Source organism: Tremella mesenterica (genome assembly GCF_000271645.1).
Source record: "Tremella mesenterica DSM 1558 unplaced genomic scaffold TREMEscaffold_1, whole genome shotgun sequence".
NCBI lineage: Eukaryota > Fungi > Basidiomycota > Tremellomycetes > Tremellales > Tremellaceae > Tremella > Tremella mesenterica.
Window position 1 is genome coordinate 3,573,877 of NW_006711225.1, and position 12,216 is coordinate 3,586,092.

Genomic DNA, 12,216 nt, shown 5'->3' on the forward strand with positions numbered 1-12,216 from the left:
CGGGCGGCGGCAGCAGCGGCGATGGCGTTGGGGGGGGGGAGAACCCCGGAAGAGGAAGAAGAAGAGGAAGAAGAAGAAGAGGAAGAAGAAGAAGAGGAGAGGGAACGGCGTCGTTTCTGGCCCACAATTTGAGCAGGGAGAGGGGCAGGAGCGGCTGCGAGTTAGCAATGTCTTGGAGAGCTAAAGAACAGATAAACAAGGCCAAGTTCGGCGAAGGTATAGGAGGTTGGGCGAAGAACTCACACTCAGGACTATCAACATTGTTATCCTCTACACTAACCGCCACCATATCATCATCTGAGATATCTTCTAACTCAGTTTCACCCTCACGATCCTGATCCTCCTCATCACTATAATCACCCCCTTTTCCTTCGAAGTCTGACTGATCGTCCGACTCCGAACCACTGAGCGACTCCTGGTCGGAGGAGGACGGAGACTCACCAGGACGAAAGGCGGGCGTCCTGCGGCGAGGGCTGGCGGCAGGAGGAGAAGCGGAGGGAGAACGGGCGGGAGAACCGGCAGGAGGACTGGCGGGAGGAGAAGCAGAGCGAGGAGGCGAGGCGGCGCCAGACGGTTCCCCCAGGGAAAGAGTGCCGAGGCCAAGAGAGGAAACTTGGCGAGACCTATCACCGAAGGAAACTGAACGTCAGCCAAGTGCGGCGAAGTGCGGTAGGTACAGGGGAAAGACTCACGAGCAGACGACACCATACCACCAAAGTTCCTCATGGCGGCGAAAGGGTTGGAGGTGGGAGTAGGAGGGGCCATGACGTTTAAAATACTTAAAGAAATAAAAGATGATACGTCGAGGTAACAAATCCGTTTTCTAAGCGCGAGAGATAGAAAGTTTTGAAAACAGATGGGGAAGAGAGAGAAGGACGATGAACTGCTCAGTACTTAGTATAACTCGAGTTACCCCTCCGTCGTCAACATGCGGCATCCTTCGCGTTTCATCAACAAAAGGCATCGCAGGGACGATCAAAATTCCCACGCTATAGTGTCTCATCTCAATATAAACGAGGGTTACTTCGACAGACTACGGTGTTGTTCGGCTGCCATTCACGAAGCGTGTCTCACCTACAAAAGACACAGGGCTTCTTACGGCAAACCTCGACGAAGTTAGGGGAGTCTCATTGTCGGGTTCTGGAGTGAAAGGAGGCCCGACTACGAAGTGCGGCGCAAAGAACAGAAGAGTGAAGGTTGGTCGTGGGGAGGGAGAGAATGGGGGTACTACGCTGCTAAGTTCTCTTGCCACGACAGAGGTGTAATCGCTCACGAGGACGTTCGCGGCTAAAGAAGGGGGCGACTGTCACGAACTACGTCGTGACACCTCGATTACTCCACCAACAATGACCCTCCTTTGGCCATCAAAACCCCATCACGCCTTAACCTCTTTACTCTACACGTAACTCAGGACTTCTGACACCAAGTACGGCGAACCTCTTTACTCTACACGTAACTCAGGACTTCTGACACCAAGTACGGCGAAGTTAGACGGAGTTAGGCTAAGTAGGGACAATGGGAGCAGAAGTGCGGCGATGTTAGGCGGAGTTAGGCTAAGTAGGGACAATGGGAGCAGAAGTGCGGCGATGTTAGGCGGAGTTAGGCTAAGTAGGGACAATGGGAGCAGAAGTGCGGCGATGTTAGGCGGAGTTAGTCGAAGGAGGAAGAGGATGGCCGAGGGCTCGGGGAAGTTGGACGAAGTGCGTTGAAGTACGTCAAAGCGCGAGAGGGTTGGATGAACGTCTAGGAGGAGTAGATAATATTAGCTGAGAAGATCGCTGAAGTTCTTCAGCGATCCTTGATTGTTGTCAGTAGTAAAAGACAGATAGAGATAGCTATAAATCAAGATACATCGCCATCAGTAGATCAAAACCCTAGTTAGAGTAACTACGCCGAAGTACGCCGTAGTTACACCCCTTTCGACGTCTGCGCCCTCCTGGTTGGGTGAGACATCGACTCAGAGCGTGAAGTTAGCCGAGGTTCGTCGACCGTCGGTCTATTAAGAAGTAGTTGTTCGACGGCCGTGACACTAACACTCCCCCACGGGACAATGCACGACTCTGCAGTAGTCCCGGACGATTTATCGATGGCGACGGCGGGGTTTGTGATGATGTAGAAGGTAGTAATGACGAAATATTGAGTGTTATGTGTGTGGTAGTAGTGGTAGGTGAAATCGTGAAATGAATTTCTGTGGGGCCCCCTGCGGGGCTCCGCTCTGACACGTGGCTACCACTCACCGGTACCGACGACTGACTCTTCTCTATCTTTCCTTTTACTTCATCACTTTTATCTCCAATTATCGGTATGTCCATCTTTCGTCTTTCTCCACTTCTATCTCTCATTTGTGACTCTCTGAACTTCCCTTTATCCTTTCTGCTTCTTAAAACTTCAGGTTTGCTAGTAGGATCCCGAGAATCGATGAAATTGCTTCGAGTACCAGGCTGACGATATCTATCATTAGTAGCGAAATCATCATGTCCCAAATTTCTCCTGCTGTTCTCGCGACTATCGCTACTCCCTCGGTTCCTGGACCGTCTGATCGTCCTGTCCTTAGGTTGCTCCCCAGCAATCCTCCCGACTGTAAGTTTATTACTGTTCGTCATGTCATGAACTTTATTGAGTTTGAGATCTCTCTCAGAAGGTACAATTTGAACTGGGGATCTTGAAATCGAACCTCGATAAACATTTCCTTTTGCTAGGGAACGCTCTATTGGAAGATGGTGGTACCCATGCGAGGGTACAAGAGATCGTTGATACTGTTGACTCTCTCCACGAAAAGATCGAGGCTGTCCTCGGTGGTTATAAAGTCGCTGGTTACCAGCCCAAGTTCCCGAAATTCGTGGATTTGACGATGGAGGTTGAGTAGAACCTCCACTATGTATCATCTTATCCCTTCTCTCACTCTTCTCTTTCATCTCTCTAATGACTCTAGGTTCTACCGGTGGTTTTTGACCTATCTTCGAATTACTCACATTCTTAGGTACACCTGAAAATTTTACATTTTGGCTCACGAGAACTTTTCCTTCGGTGGGTTTCTCTGAAGTTCCTTCCACCCACACTTTTCCTTCTGGTACTACTTCTCTCTCTGGTACCACTTCGTTCTCTGTACCACCTGACAGATCTCCTAGATCCTCGAAATCAGAATAATCGTAATCGATGATTTCATCATCATCTAATGTCACGTATACTGAACCAGTGTTTTTCTTCTTCGGTGGTTCTACACGTATCGCTGACATATTCACCGAATGTACTGGTCCACCTAAAGCCTTCGTGAGTACGTCTGCCCTCTGAGAGACAGTGCTAACGTATTCTAGTTCAATAACCTTGTTACTGACTAGATCTCGAAGAGCATGATGTCGAATATCAATATGCTTTGTCCTCTGGTGAGTACCAGGTTTCCTCGCTAGTGATATCGATCCTTGGTTATCGCAGTTTAATGTAGTAGGATTTAGCTGATCGTAGCCTATCTCCCTCAATAATCCTCTCAATCACTGAGCTTCCTTCGCTGCTTCAGCCATCGCGATGTATTCTGCTTCGACTGTCGACGACGATACTGTAGCTTGTCTTTTTGAACTCCAGGTTATCGGTGAGTTGTTCATCATGAATATCCAACCTGTAGTTGATCGTCGTGTGTCTTTACAACCTGCCCAATCGGCATCAACCCATCCTGCTAGATCGCTAGCCTCGCCACCGAGACGAATACCATGTAAACGAGTGGACCGAAGGTAGGTAATTACCATTATCCCTTCTTCCCATACTTTCTTCGTCGGTTTAGTGAGGTACCTAGCAAGGTATGAGGCGGCATATGATATGTCGGGTCGAGTACATGTGGCTAACCACTGTAGACATCCTATTAATTCTTGAAATGGTCGAATTTCACTCTCCGCCTCCGACATCGATGGATTTTTCGCAGTAAGGGGTAATGGCGTTTTTCGGTCTCGATGTAAGTCGTTTTCTGGAAACTTCTGAACTATCTTATCGATATATGCTGGTTGGTTTAACCATATTGTCTTTTCTTCTCTGTTCCTTGTTACCTTCATACCTAAGATAGTACTTATCTCCCCCAGGTCGGTTATTATCCACCTTTTACCTAGCCCATCGAAAATTTCCTTCGCTTCTTCCTTCGACTTCGTGGCTAATACCAGATCATCGACATAGGCTAGCAGTATTGCTGCTCCCTTTCCTTCGATTTTCCCTTCTGGTCTGTAGTAAAGACCCCAATCTGATTCGATTCTTGAAAAACCTAGGTGAGATAATCCTTCGCCGAGTTCTATCCACCATGTCCTGCCAGATTGCTTTAAACCGTAAAGAGACTTAACTAACTTCAAGGTATTACATCCAGGCTTCGGTTTTATCCCCTTGGGATACTTCATGTAAATTTCTACATCGAGTTTACCGTTTAAATACGCCCCTTCGACATCGGCCTGACGAATTTCGAGATCTTCGGTGGCCGCTATAGTCAAGAGTATTCGTCACAAAGCGGATTACTCTTGTACAAAAACAGAGTAGTCATACCAGAGGGACAAGCAAGATTAGAAGTAATGCTACTAGTCTGGATTTATACTTTAGTAAGTTTCCTTCTGAATCTGTCTTCACTTTGAATACTGTTACGGGGTAACAACGAATCGAGGGAACTCTATCGAGTTCGACGGATTAGGACAGAGGAAAGCGGGAGTTGGAGGCAGTGCTGCAGTAGGTAGGGACGGGTTTTCCCCTTTCGAGATTTTCCCCACTGGGTTTGCTCAAAGCGGTTTTTCACCTGTCCGAGTATGTACATGGACGCTTGCAGTAGGACTGAGAAGAGGAGACGGATACCTGTAGACAGTATATAGTACAATCAGCAAAGTACCAACTTTGCTGATTCTTCAATATCATTCTTTGGCTACATCGATTGCAGAGGAGACACGATCCATTAGCACCAGAGCCCCTAGATTTCCACGAGACCTCCATCGAGTTCGACCCAACCTGCGACCTAGTCGTCGTGTTTCCAGTACCGTTACAAGTTGAAGAATCAGCCTTACGCACCTTGGGTCGAATCGGAGAGTACTGTATGCTCACCAGAGGGAAAGCGCGGAAAATGATACCAGAAAAAGAGGAGTTGGAACAAGGGCTGGTCCCAGAGAAAGAAATACCAACAAGTTCTTCGAGAAGTACCATTTCACATGATCTCACTTCTACTACCACTACCCCAGATCCGCTAAATGAATTATCGCAGCAGTTGTCACAATTGTTAGCCATTATGACGATGCAACAAAAGGAACAAAATGCATTAAGGGAAGAACTGGCTACGATAAAAGCTGACCGACAGAACCAACAGATACTCACATCGAAAGGGGCAAGTTTGATCGAAGTCGAAGAAAACAAGCCGTGTTTGGAGCCAAAACTTACCAACAACGAACGAACAGGAAGAACCAGGTGTGCGGATCCACCTACCTTCAGTGGAGAACGAGGAGAATTGGACAACTTCCTTGCAGCATGTCACATGAACTTCGAATTCAAAGGGGCAGAGTACGCCACCGATCGCAGAAAGATCCTGTTCATGTACGGGTATCTTCGAGGCACCCCTCAAATGCTTATAACCCCGGCCATAACCAATCCAAGTATATGGAATTCGACCGAATGGCTAGAGAGCTACGACAAATTCATCCAGCATTTACGAACTCAATTTGGAGACAGTAACATGGCAGGTACGGCTATGAGGAAATTGCAGGAGTTAAGACAGACGGATACGGCCGCCGAGTATTTTGCCAACTTTGAACTTTGGTCCACACACCTTGGAAAGGTACCAGATGCAATGAAAATCGCCTCAGCCATACAGGGCCTGAAGGAAGAGCTACTGAAGGTGGTAGTGGTAAATAACACCGACCCTCGAACCAAATCGGACTGGATCTATTTCAAACAGCATGTGATAGGGACTGAGGAGAACCAACGGATGGCTGAAACGATGATTGCAGCGAATCGATGGGCTGCTAGACGCAAACATGAGACGACCTGGCTTCCCCCTCGATCGAATTCGATGCGATTGGATACTAGTTTGCCCAACCCGGTAGAACGCCACTCACAATCGACTGGTAGAGGACCCTTGCCCGGTGGAAAACCAGGGATGATGAATTATGGTCTACCAAATGACCCTCCGGTCACTTGGACAGAGGACGGAGGACGTCTCAGCGAGAACGAAATGACTTGGAGGAGGGAGAACCGACGTTGTCTCAAATGTAGAAGTCCAGAACATTACGCCAACAACTGTCCAAATGGAGGAAATACGAGAAACAACATTAGGGGATCCCCAAACCCGCATAGCTCACCAATTCCTAGTGGATCGAACTCGATCCCAACCGGATCCAAAGGGCCATTAGTTCGAGGAATGGCGGTAACCTTTGAAGAAGAGGGAAACGAATACCTGGCCTAAGTGATGCGACCACTTGCGGCCAGGATCTAACAGAATCGCACAAAATTCAACTACCAATAGATCTCAGTAATGACTCGGCTATAATATACATAAAGATACAGACAGAAGAAGATACCCTACGATTTGGAATGTTAATTGATACCGGAGCTACCGGAAGATACGTACAGCCGGCCTGTCCATTATACCATTTATTCCCAAAGAGACAGTATCAGGAACCACGGAAGATCAGATTCCTCGATGGAACAACCGCGACGTTAGTGACCGAGTATGTAGAAGCTGAGTTGGATTTAGGAGCAGGACTCAAGATTGCGACTCGATTGGATGTGATGGCATACGAAGGCCCCGAGGTACTGGTGGGATTGGATTTCTTGAAACAGTTTAGGGCAAGGATCGATTGTGGAAAGGGATTGATCGAGTTCGACGGAATCGGACAGGATAACGGTTGGAAGTATCCGAGGTTGGAGGAAGGATTGATAAGAGGAACAGCATTGGAAAAAGGAGAAGATGAGATGAGCGAAGAAGAGTTACGACAGGTCATACCGACACAATGGCACCAATACCTGGAGCTATTCAAAGTGGAACGAGCCAGAAAACTACCACCAAGAAGAGAATGTGACCACGAGATCGAATTGACCCCCGGAGCAGAACTAAAACCAGGACCAATCTACCAACTGGATGAACATGGGGATGCATTCCTAAAGCAGTGGATCAACGATGGTCTGGCCAGCGGCCATCTACGAAGAAGTAAATCACCTTATGGGTCTCCTGTATTCCTGGTTCCAAAAAAGGGAGTGATTCCCTATCGAGTGGTAACGGATTATCGTGCGCTTAACAAGGTAACCATTAAGGATTCATACCCAATGCCACTCATCTCGACACTACTCGATCGACTTCAATTAGGAAGGATCTTCACTAAGCTCGATTTGAAAGGGGCTTACCAGTTAGTCAGGATAAAGGAAGGAGATGAACAAAAGGCTGCCTTGCGAACAAGATACGGCAGTTTCGAGAGCACAGTCCTAAGGGATGGGTTGTGTAATGCACCAGCCACCTTTCAGAACTTTCTACAAGACATGTTTCACGATCTACTTGACGAAGGGGTAGTAGTTTATATCGACGATATCACGGTATACTCCGACACGATCGAAAACCATCAGATAATTGTCCAAAAGGTATTAGATCGACTACTGGAAAACGATTTGGTCGTCAGTCCGAGAAAATGCGAATGGAGTTCAAATGAAGTGAAGTTCCTGGGGTACGTAATAGGACACGAACGGATCGAAATGGATCAAGAAAAGGTGAAAGCTATTCTAGAATGGGGAGAACCCATGACAGTCCGGGATACTCAAGTGTTCTTGGGGTTTGCGAATTTCTATCGGAGGTTTATCAAGGGGTTTTCGCATATTGTGGGACCTCTCACACGATTGACTAGGAAGGATCAAGCTTGGAACTGGACACAAGAATGCCAAAAGGCTTTTGACGATCTAAAGAAAACATTTACCACAGCACCAGTACTTCGACATTTTGATAGAACCCGACCGACTTGGATTGAAACCGACGGATCCGATTGCGCGATAGGTGCGATAGCGTCTCAGAGATTTCCTCACCCATCAATAAAAGGAACCACCGAACTTCACCCAGTAGCGTACTGGTCTCGAGCAATGACGCCCTGTGAGCTAAACTACACGGTGGGAGAGAAAGAATTATTAGCCATCGTGGATTGCTTGGTCGCCTGGAGACCCTACTTGGCTAACAGTAGTGATGTTATAAAGGTCATTACCGATCACAAGAACCTAGAATACTTCCAAAGCAAACGACAACTAAATCGAAGGCAGATGAGATGGTTGGAAATATTGGGAGACTTCAACATAGAGATCACTTATCGACCAGGGAGCAAAAATGGGGGAGCAGATGCTCTGACGAGACGAGGAGATTATCATCCGGGAAGAGGGAGTAGCAAGGACCCGAATCTTAACAAAGGCAACTGGCTACAATTGCTACCGACACACGAACAAATTGGATCGAATTCAATGGACTCAGAACACAAAGGACCAAGACACATAGTAAGAGGAGCAATCCGGGAAGACTCATTATTCGGACTCATCAAGAACGGACTGAAAGACTCAGAAGACATAGCAAACATACGACAACTAGGACTACAGATGGCACAGACACATAGCACACAGAGCACACAGAGCACCCAGAACACACAGGACACACAGAAGACACAGGCTAGCAGCGAGACACCAATAGTATCATGGACACAGAGCGGATTACTCTTATACAAAAACAGAGTAGTCATACCAGAGGGACAGGCAAGATTAGAAGTAATGAAAGCAAGACACGATTCTGTCACGAAGTGACAAGACAGTTTGATAGTGATAGTGATAGGATGGGTTGGGTATTTAACCAGCGACCAGCGGTATGCAGTAACCGCCGGTTAATAGGCCTTTTAGCACAGTGGTTTAGACCACTGCCTCTGAAGGGCACTGTTATATCGTCCCAATGCTGGTTAGTTGGTCTCGTGACAGATTAACCGGCGGTTACGGGTAGGATCCTGGGTTCGACTCCCAGGGTGGGCTGGGTCAAATTCAGTCCCTACTTGGAAAACCTCCCTCTCGGAGAAAGTTTTCGGCCTATCGTACCCTTCCCTGTTGGGGCCCCAGATGGGGCTGAAAGGGAAGGCATAATGTCACGAAGTGACAAGACAGTTTGATAGTGATAGTGATAGGATGGGTTGGGTATTTAACCAGCGACCAGCGGTATGCAGTAACCGCCGGTTAATAGGCCTTTTAGCACAGTGGTTTAGACCACTGCCTCTGAAGGGCACTGTTATATCGTCCCAATGCTGGTTAGTTGGTCTCGTGACAGATTCGATGCTAGTGGGTCATCCAGGAAGAGACAAAACTATCACCATGGTCAAAGAGGACTATTACTGGCCACATTTGGACGAGTATATTGCAAAATACGTAAAAGGATGCGAGATCTGTAACCGACACAAGACTCATCGACACCAGCCGTATGGACATCTGGTCTCTTTACCAGTACCCACACTGCCCTGGACAGATATCTCTATGGATATGGTGGGACCCCTACCAAAATCGACCGAGTTCGACGCGATACTGGTGATAGTCGATCGACTAACCAAGATGGCTAGATTTATTCCATGTACAACTGGACTAACAGCGAACAAAGTGGCCGACATCTACATCAAGGAGATCTTTTCAAAACATGGAGTACCTCGAACAATTGTGTCAGATAGGGGAACTCAGTTTACGGCGGAAATTTGGAAGGAAATATGTCAGTTCTTGGGAATAAAGAACTTATACTCGACTGCGTATCACCCTCAAACAGATGGACAAACTGAGCGAGTAAATCAACAGATGGAAATCCTGCTCGGAATGTATGTAAACTACAACATGGACAATTGGGATCAACTTCTACCAATTGCTGAGTTCGCTTATAACTGTTCGCCACATAGTAGCCACGGTCTGTGTCCCTTTGAAGCCTGTTACGGCTATGTGCCACACTACGACATCCATTCGCACGATATTCGATCAAAGTCAAACAAGTTGGAGAGGAAATGGAGGGATATGGGAGAGTTACATGCGGCTGTTCAAGAACAGGTCAGGATGGCTAATGAGATTAGTGCCGAATACTACAACAGGAGACACAAGAGTGTACCAGAAGAATTCAGAGAGGGAGAACAGGTACTACTGAGTACGAAGTATCTTACGACGGAAAGACCCAGTCGAAAATTAGAAGCAAAATACGTTGGCCCCTTCAAGATCATAAGGAGAGTGGGGAAAAATGCTTTCAAATTAGATCTACCTCCATCAATGAGAGTGCACAATGTCTTCAATGTCACGTTGTTGGAACCATATCCTAGAGACATGATACCAGGTCGACAGATACAACCCCCACCACCTGTAGTAATAAACGGCCAGGAGGAATTCCATGTGGAAGCAATTGTGGACAGTAGAATTCGACGAGGAAAGGAGGAATTCAAGGTAAAATGGTTAGGATACACAGGGAATGCGGCCTATGACTGGGAACCACGAGAAAATGTAGAAGAGTTGGCCGTTTTTGGTGAATTTCTGGAAAAGAGGAAAAAAGATCCCAGAAGAAAGTGAGAATTCGATCAAAATCAACGGAATTTATTGGGAAATAAATACATACACAGGAGATATGGCTACGTATAGAGAGATATAAAATACACTAGAAGTTGGAGGTGGTAGAATTGGCTCGGGGACGACGGACCGAGGCGGGAATACGAATGACATTGCGGGGGAGAGGAGTATGGGGAGAAGAGGAGGGACCGGCGACTGGTTGAGAAGAAGTCAATCCGGTTGGATCAGCAGCAGAGGTGAGATGATCCAAGGTTTCAGAAGGAGAGGGAGGGGCGTAGTTGGAAGGAATGAGATGAAGAGATTTGTAGAGGCCCAGATGTACTGGGGGAAGAGGAAGAAGGAGAGAGGAAAAGAGGTGGATGTAAGCGGAGAGTTGGGTGAGAGAAGAGGATTGATCCTGGGAGGAAAGGGATCGATATCGGGCCGAGACAGCACAGAGTTCGTGCTCCAGGACGAAGGTAACCTTGGAAGTAACAGTCTGGGCTCCGACAGTAATACCCTTTACATCAACATCGACCAAGTTCGAAGGAAGAAGATAGATACCTCGCGAAATTTGGACTCGGGATTGTTGGTTTTCACCGAACACTTTGAAGTTCCCTTCGCGGAGCACTCTCCACAAACACCACCAACTAAGTTGCATCAATATCGAACAGGAAGAGTAGGAAGACTCACGAGGACCGATACAACCTACACGAAAATCTTCTCCACCATCGAGACGACGCTGGCAATCGGAGCAAAGCTCACCCTCGAGACGGACAACAGCGCCATTCTTGTTACGAAGTCGCCAACCTTGGGCCAAGCGATCAAGCTAACAGTTAGAATTCGGTGGAATACGAAGGAGAAAAAGCTCACGGCGTTACCAAACCACTTGACAGTGGGCTTGATGGCCCCAGTCTCGCGAAAGCGATCGAGGGCTTCATCCTTCAGAGCGTGACGAACAGAGGAAAAAGAAAGGCGGGCCCAGAGGGTAGCTGACGAGTCAGAAACGCACAGAATTCTGTAGAAATCTCACCAATTTCCGAGTCTTTTCGAGCATCCAGAGCCTTAGCAAGTTCATCATTGACCGGAACCTTGCGAGGGGCGTGAAAAATGGTTTCGAGTTCATGGGGAACCTCGACAAGCCCCTCGGAATCGGAAGGTGGCACAGGGGACTTATTACCAGGAGAATTTTGATTTTCAACGATGGTACCGTGTTCGGACTCGACAGATTTCGCAGGAGATGGGTTCTCACCAGTGGTAGATGGCCCTGCCCCCGCTTCGAAGTCGATATATTGCTCGATGACCTCGTCATCGAGAAGAGACGATTGTTGGTCGCGAGAAGGGCCGGATTGATATCGATCCTTAATGGTGTCGAGAGCCCTTCGAGAAGCGTCAACCAATGGAGTTTGAGAGGGAACTGGCGCTTGGGAAGTAATTCTCATTCTTTTCGTTTGACGCATGAGAAGTTCGGGATCGACGTCGGGGAGAATGGCCACAGTAGAGGCCCGAGTTTGACGAGAAGAGATAGACGAGGACAACTAATCTCGTCAGCCAGTGATAAACAGGAGGAAGTGCATCGAATTCGAAGAGAATTGCTTACAGTACGCTTAGACATGCTCACAGACAGGTCAGAGTTGGAAGGATGCTCTAAGATATGAGTAAGATATGGATGGATAATGATAGATAAGTAAAAAGAATGAC

General features: G+C 47.5%; 2 protein-coding genes across 2 annotated transcripts in view; one reads left to right on the top strand and one right to left on the bottom strand.

The window, feature by feature from the left end:
- Positions 1-10,539, top strand: part of TREMEDRAFT_26118 (uncharacterized protein) — a gene marked incomplete at both ends in the record, with an annotated part of 13,793 nt that extends 3,254 nt beyond the window's left edge. Inside the window, 2 exons of the mRNA XM_007000659.1 lie at positions 6,888-8,658; positions 9,232-10,539. Of these exons, the coding sequence (XP_007000721.1) occupies positions 6,888-8,658; positions 9,232-10,539 (3,079 nt within the window). The remainder of the gene's footprint in view (positions 1-6,887; positions 8,659-9,231) is intronic.
- Positions 10,540-10,624: 85 nt separating this feature from the next.
- Positions 10,625-12,130, bottom strand: TREMEDRAFT_59128 (uncharacterized protein; the record flags this gene model as incomplete). Its single annotated transcript, XM_007001460.1, has 5 exons — positions 10,625-11,133; positions 11,209-11,344; positions 11,389-11,507; positions 11,528-12,053; positions 12,116-12,130. 5 exons carry the CDS (start codon positions 12,128-12,130, stop codon positions 10,625-10,627), a joined length of 1,305 nt encoding a protein of 434 aa, XP_007001522.1.
- Positions 12,131-12,216: the final 86 nt, after the last annotated feature.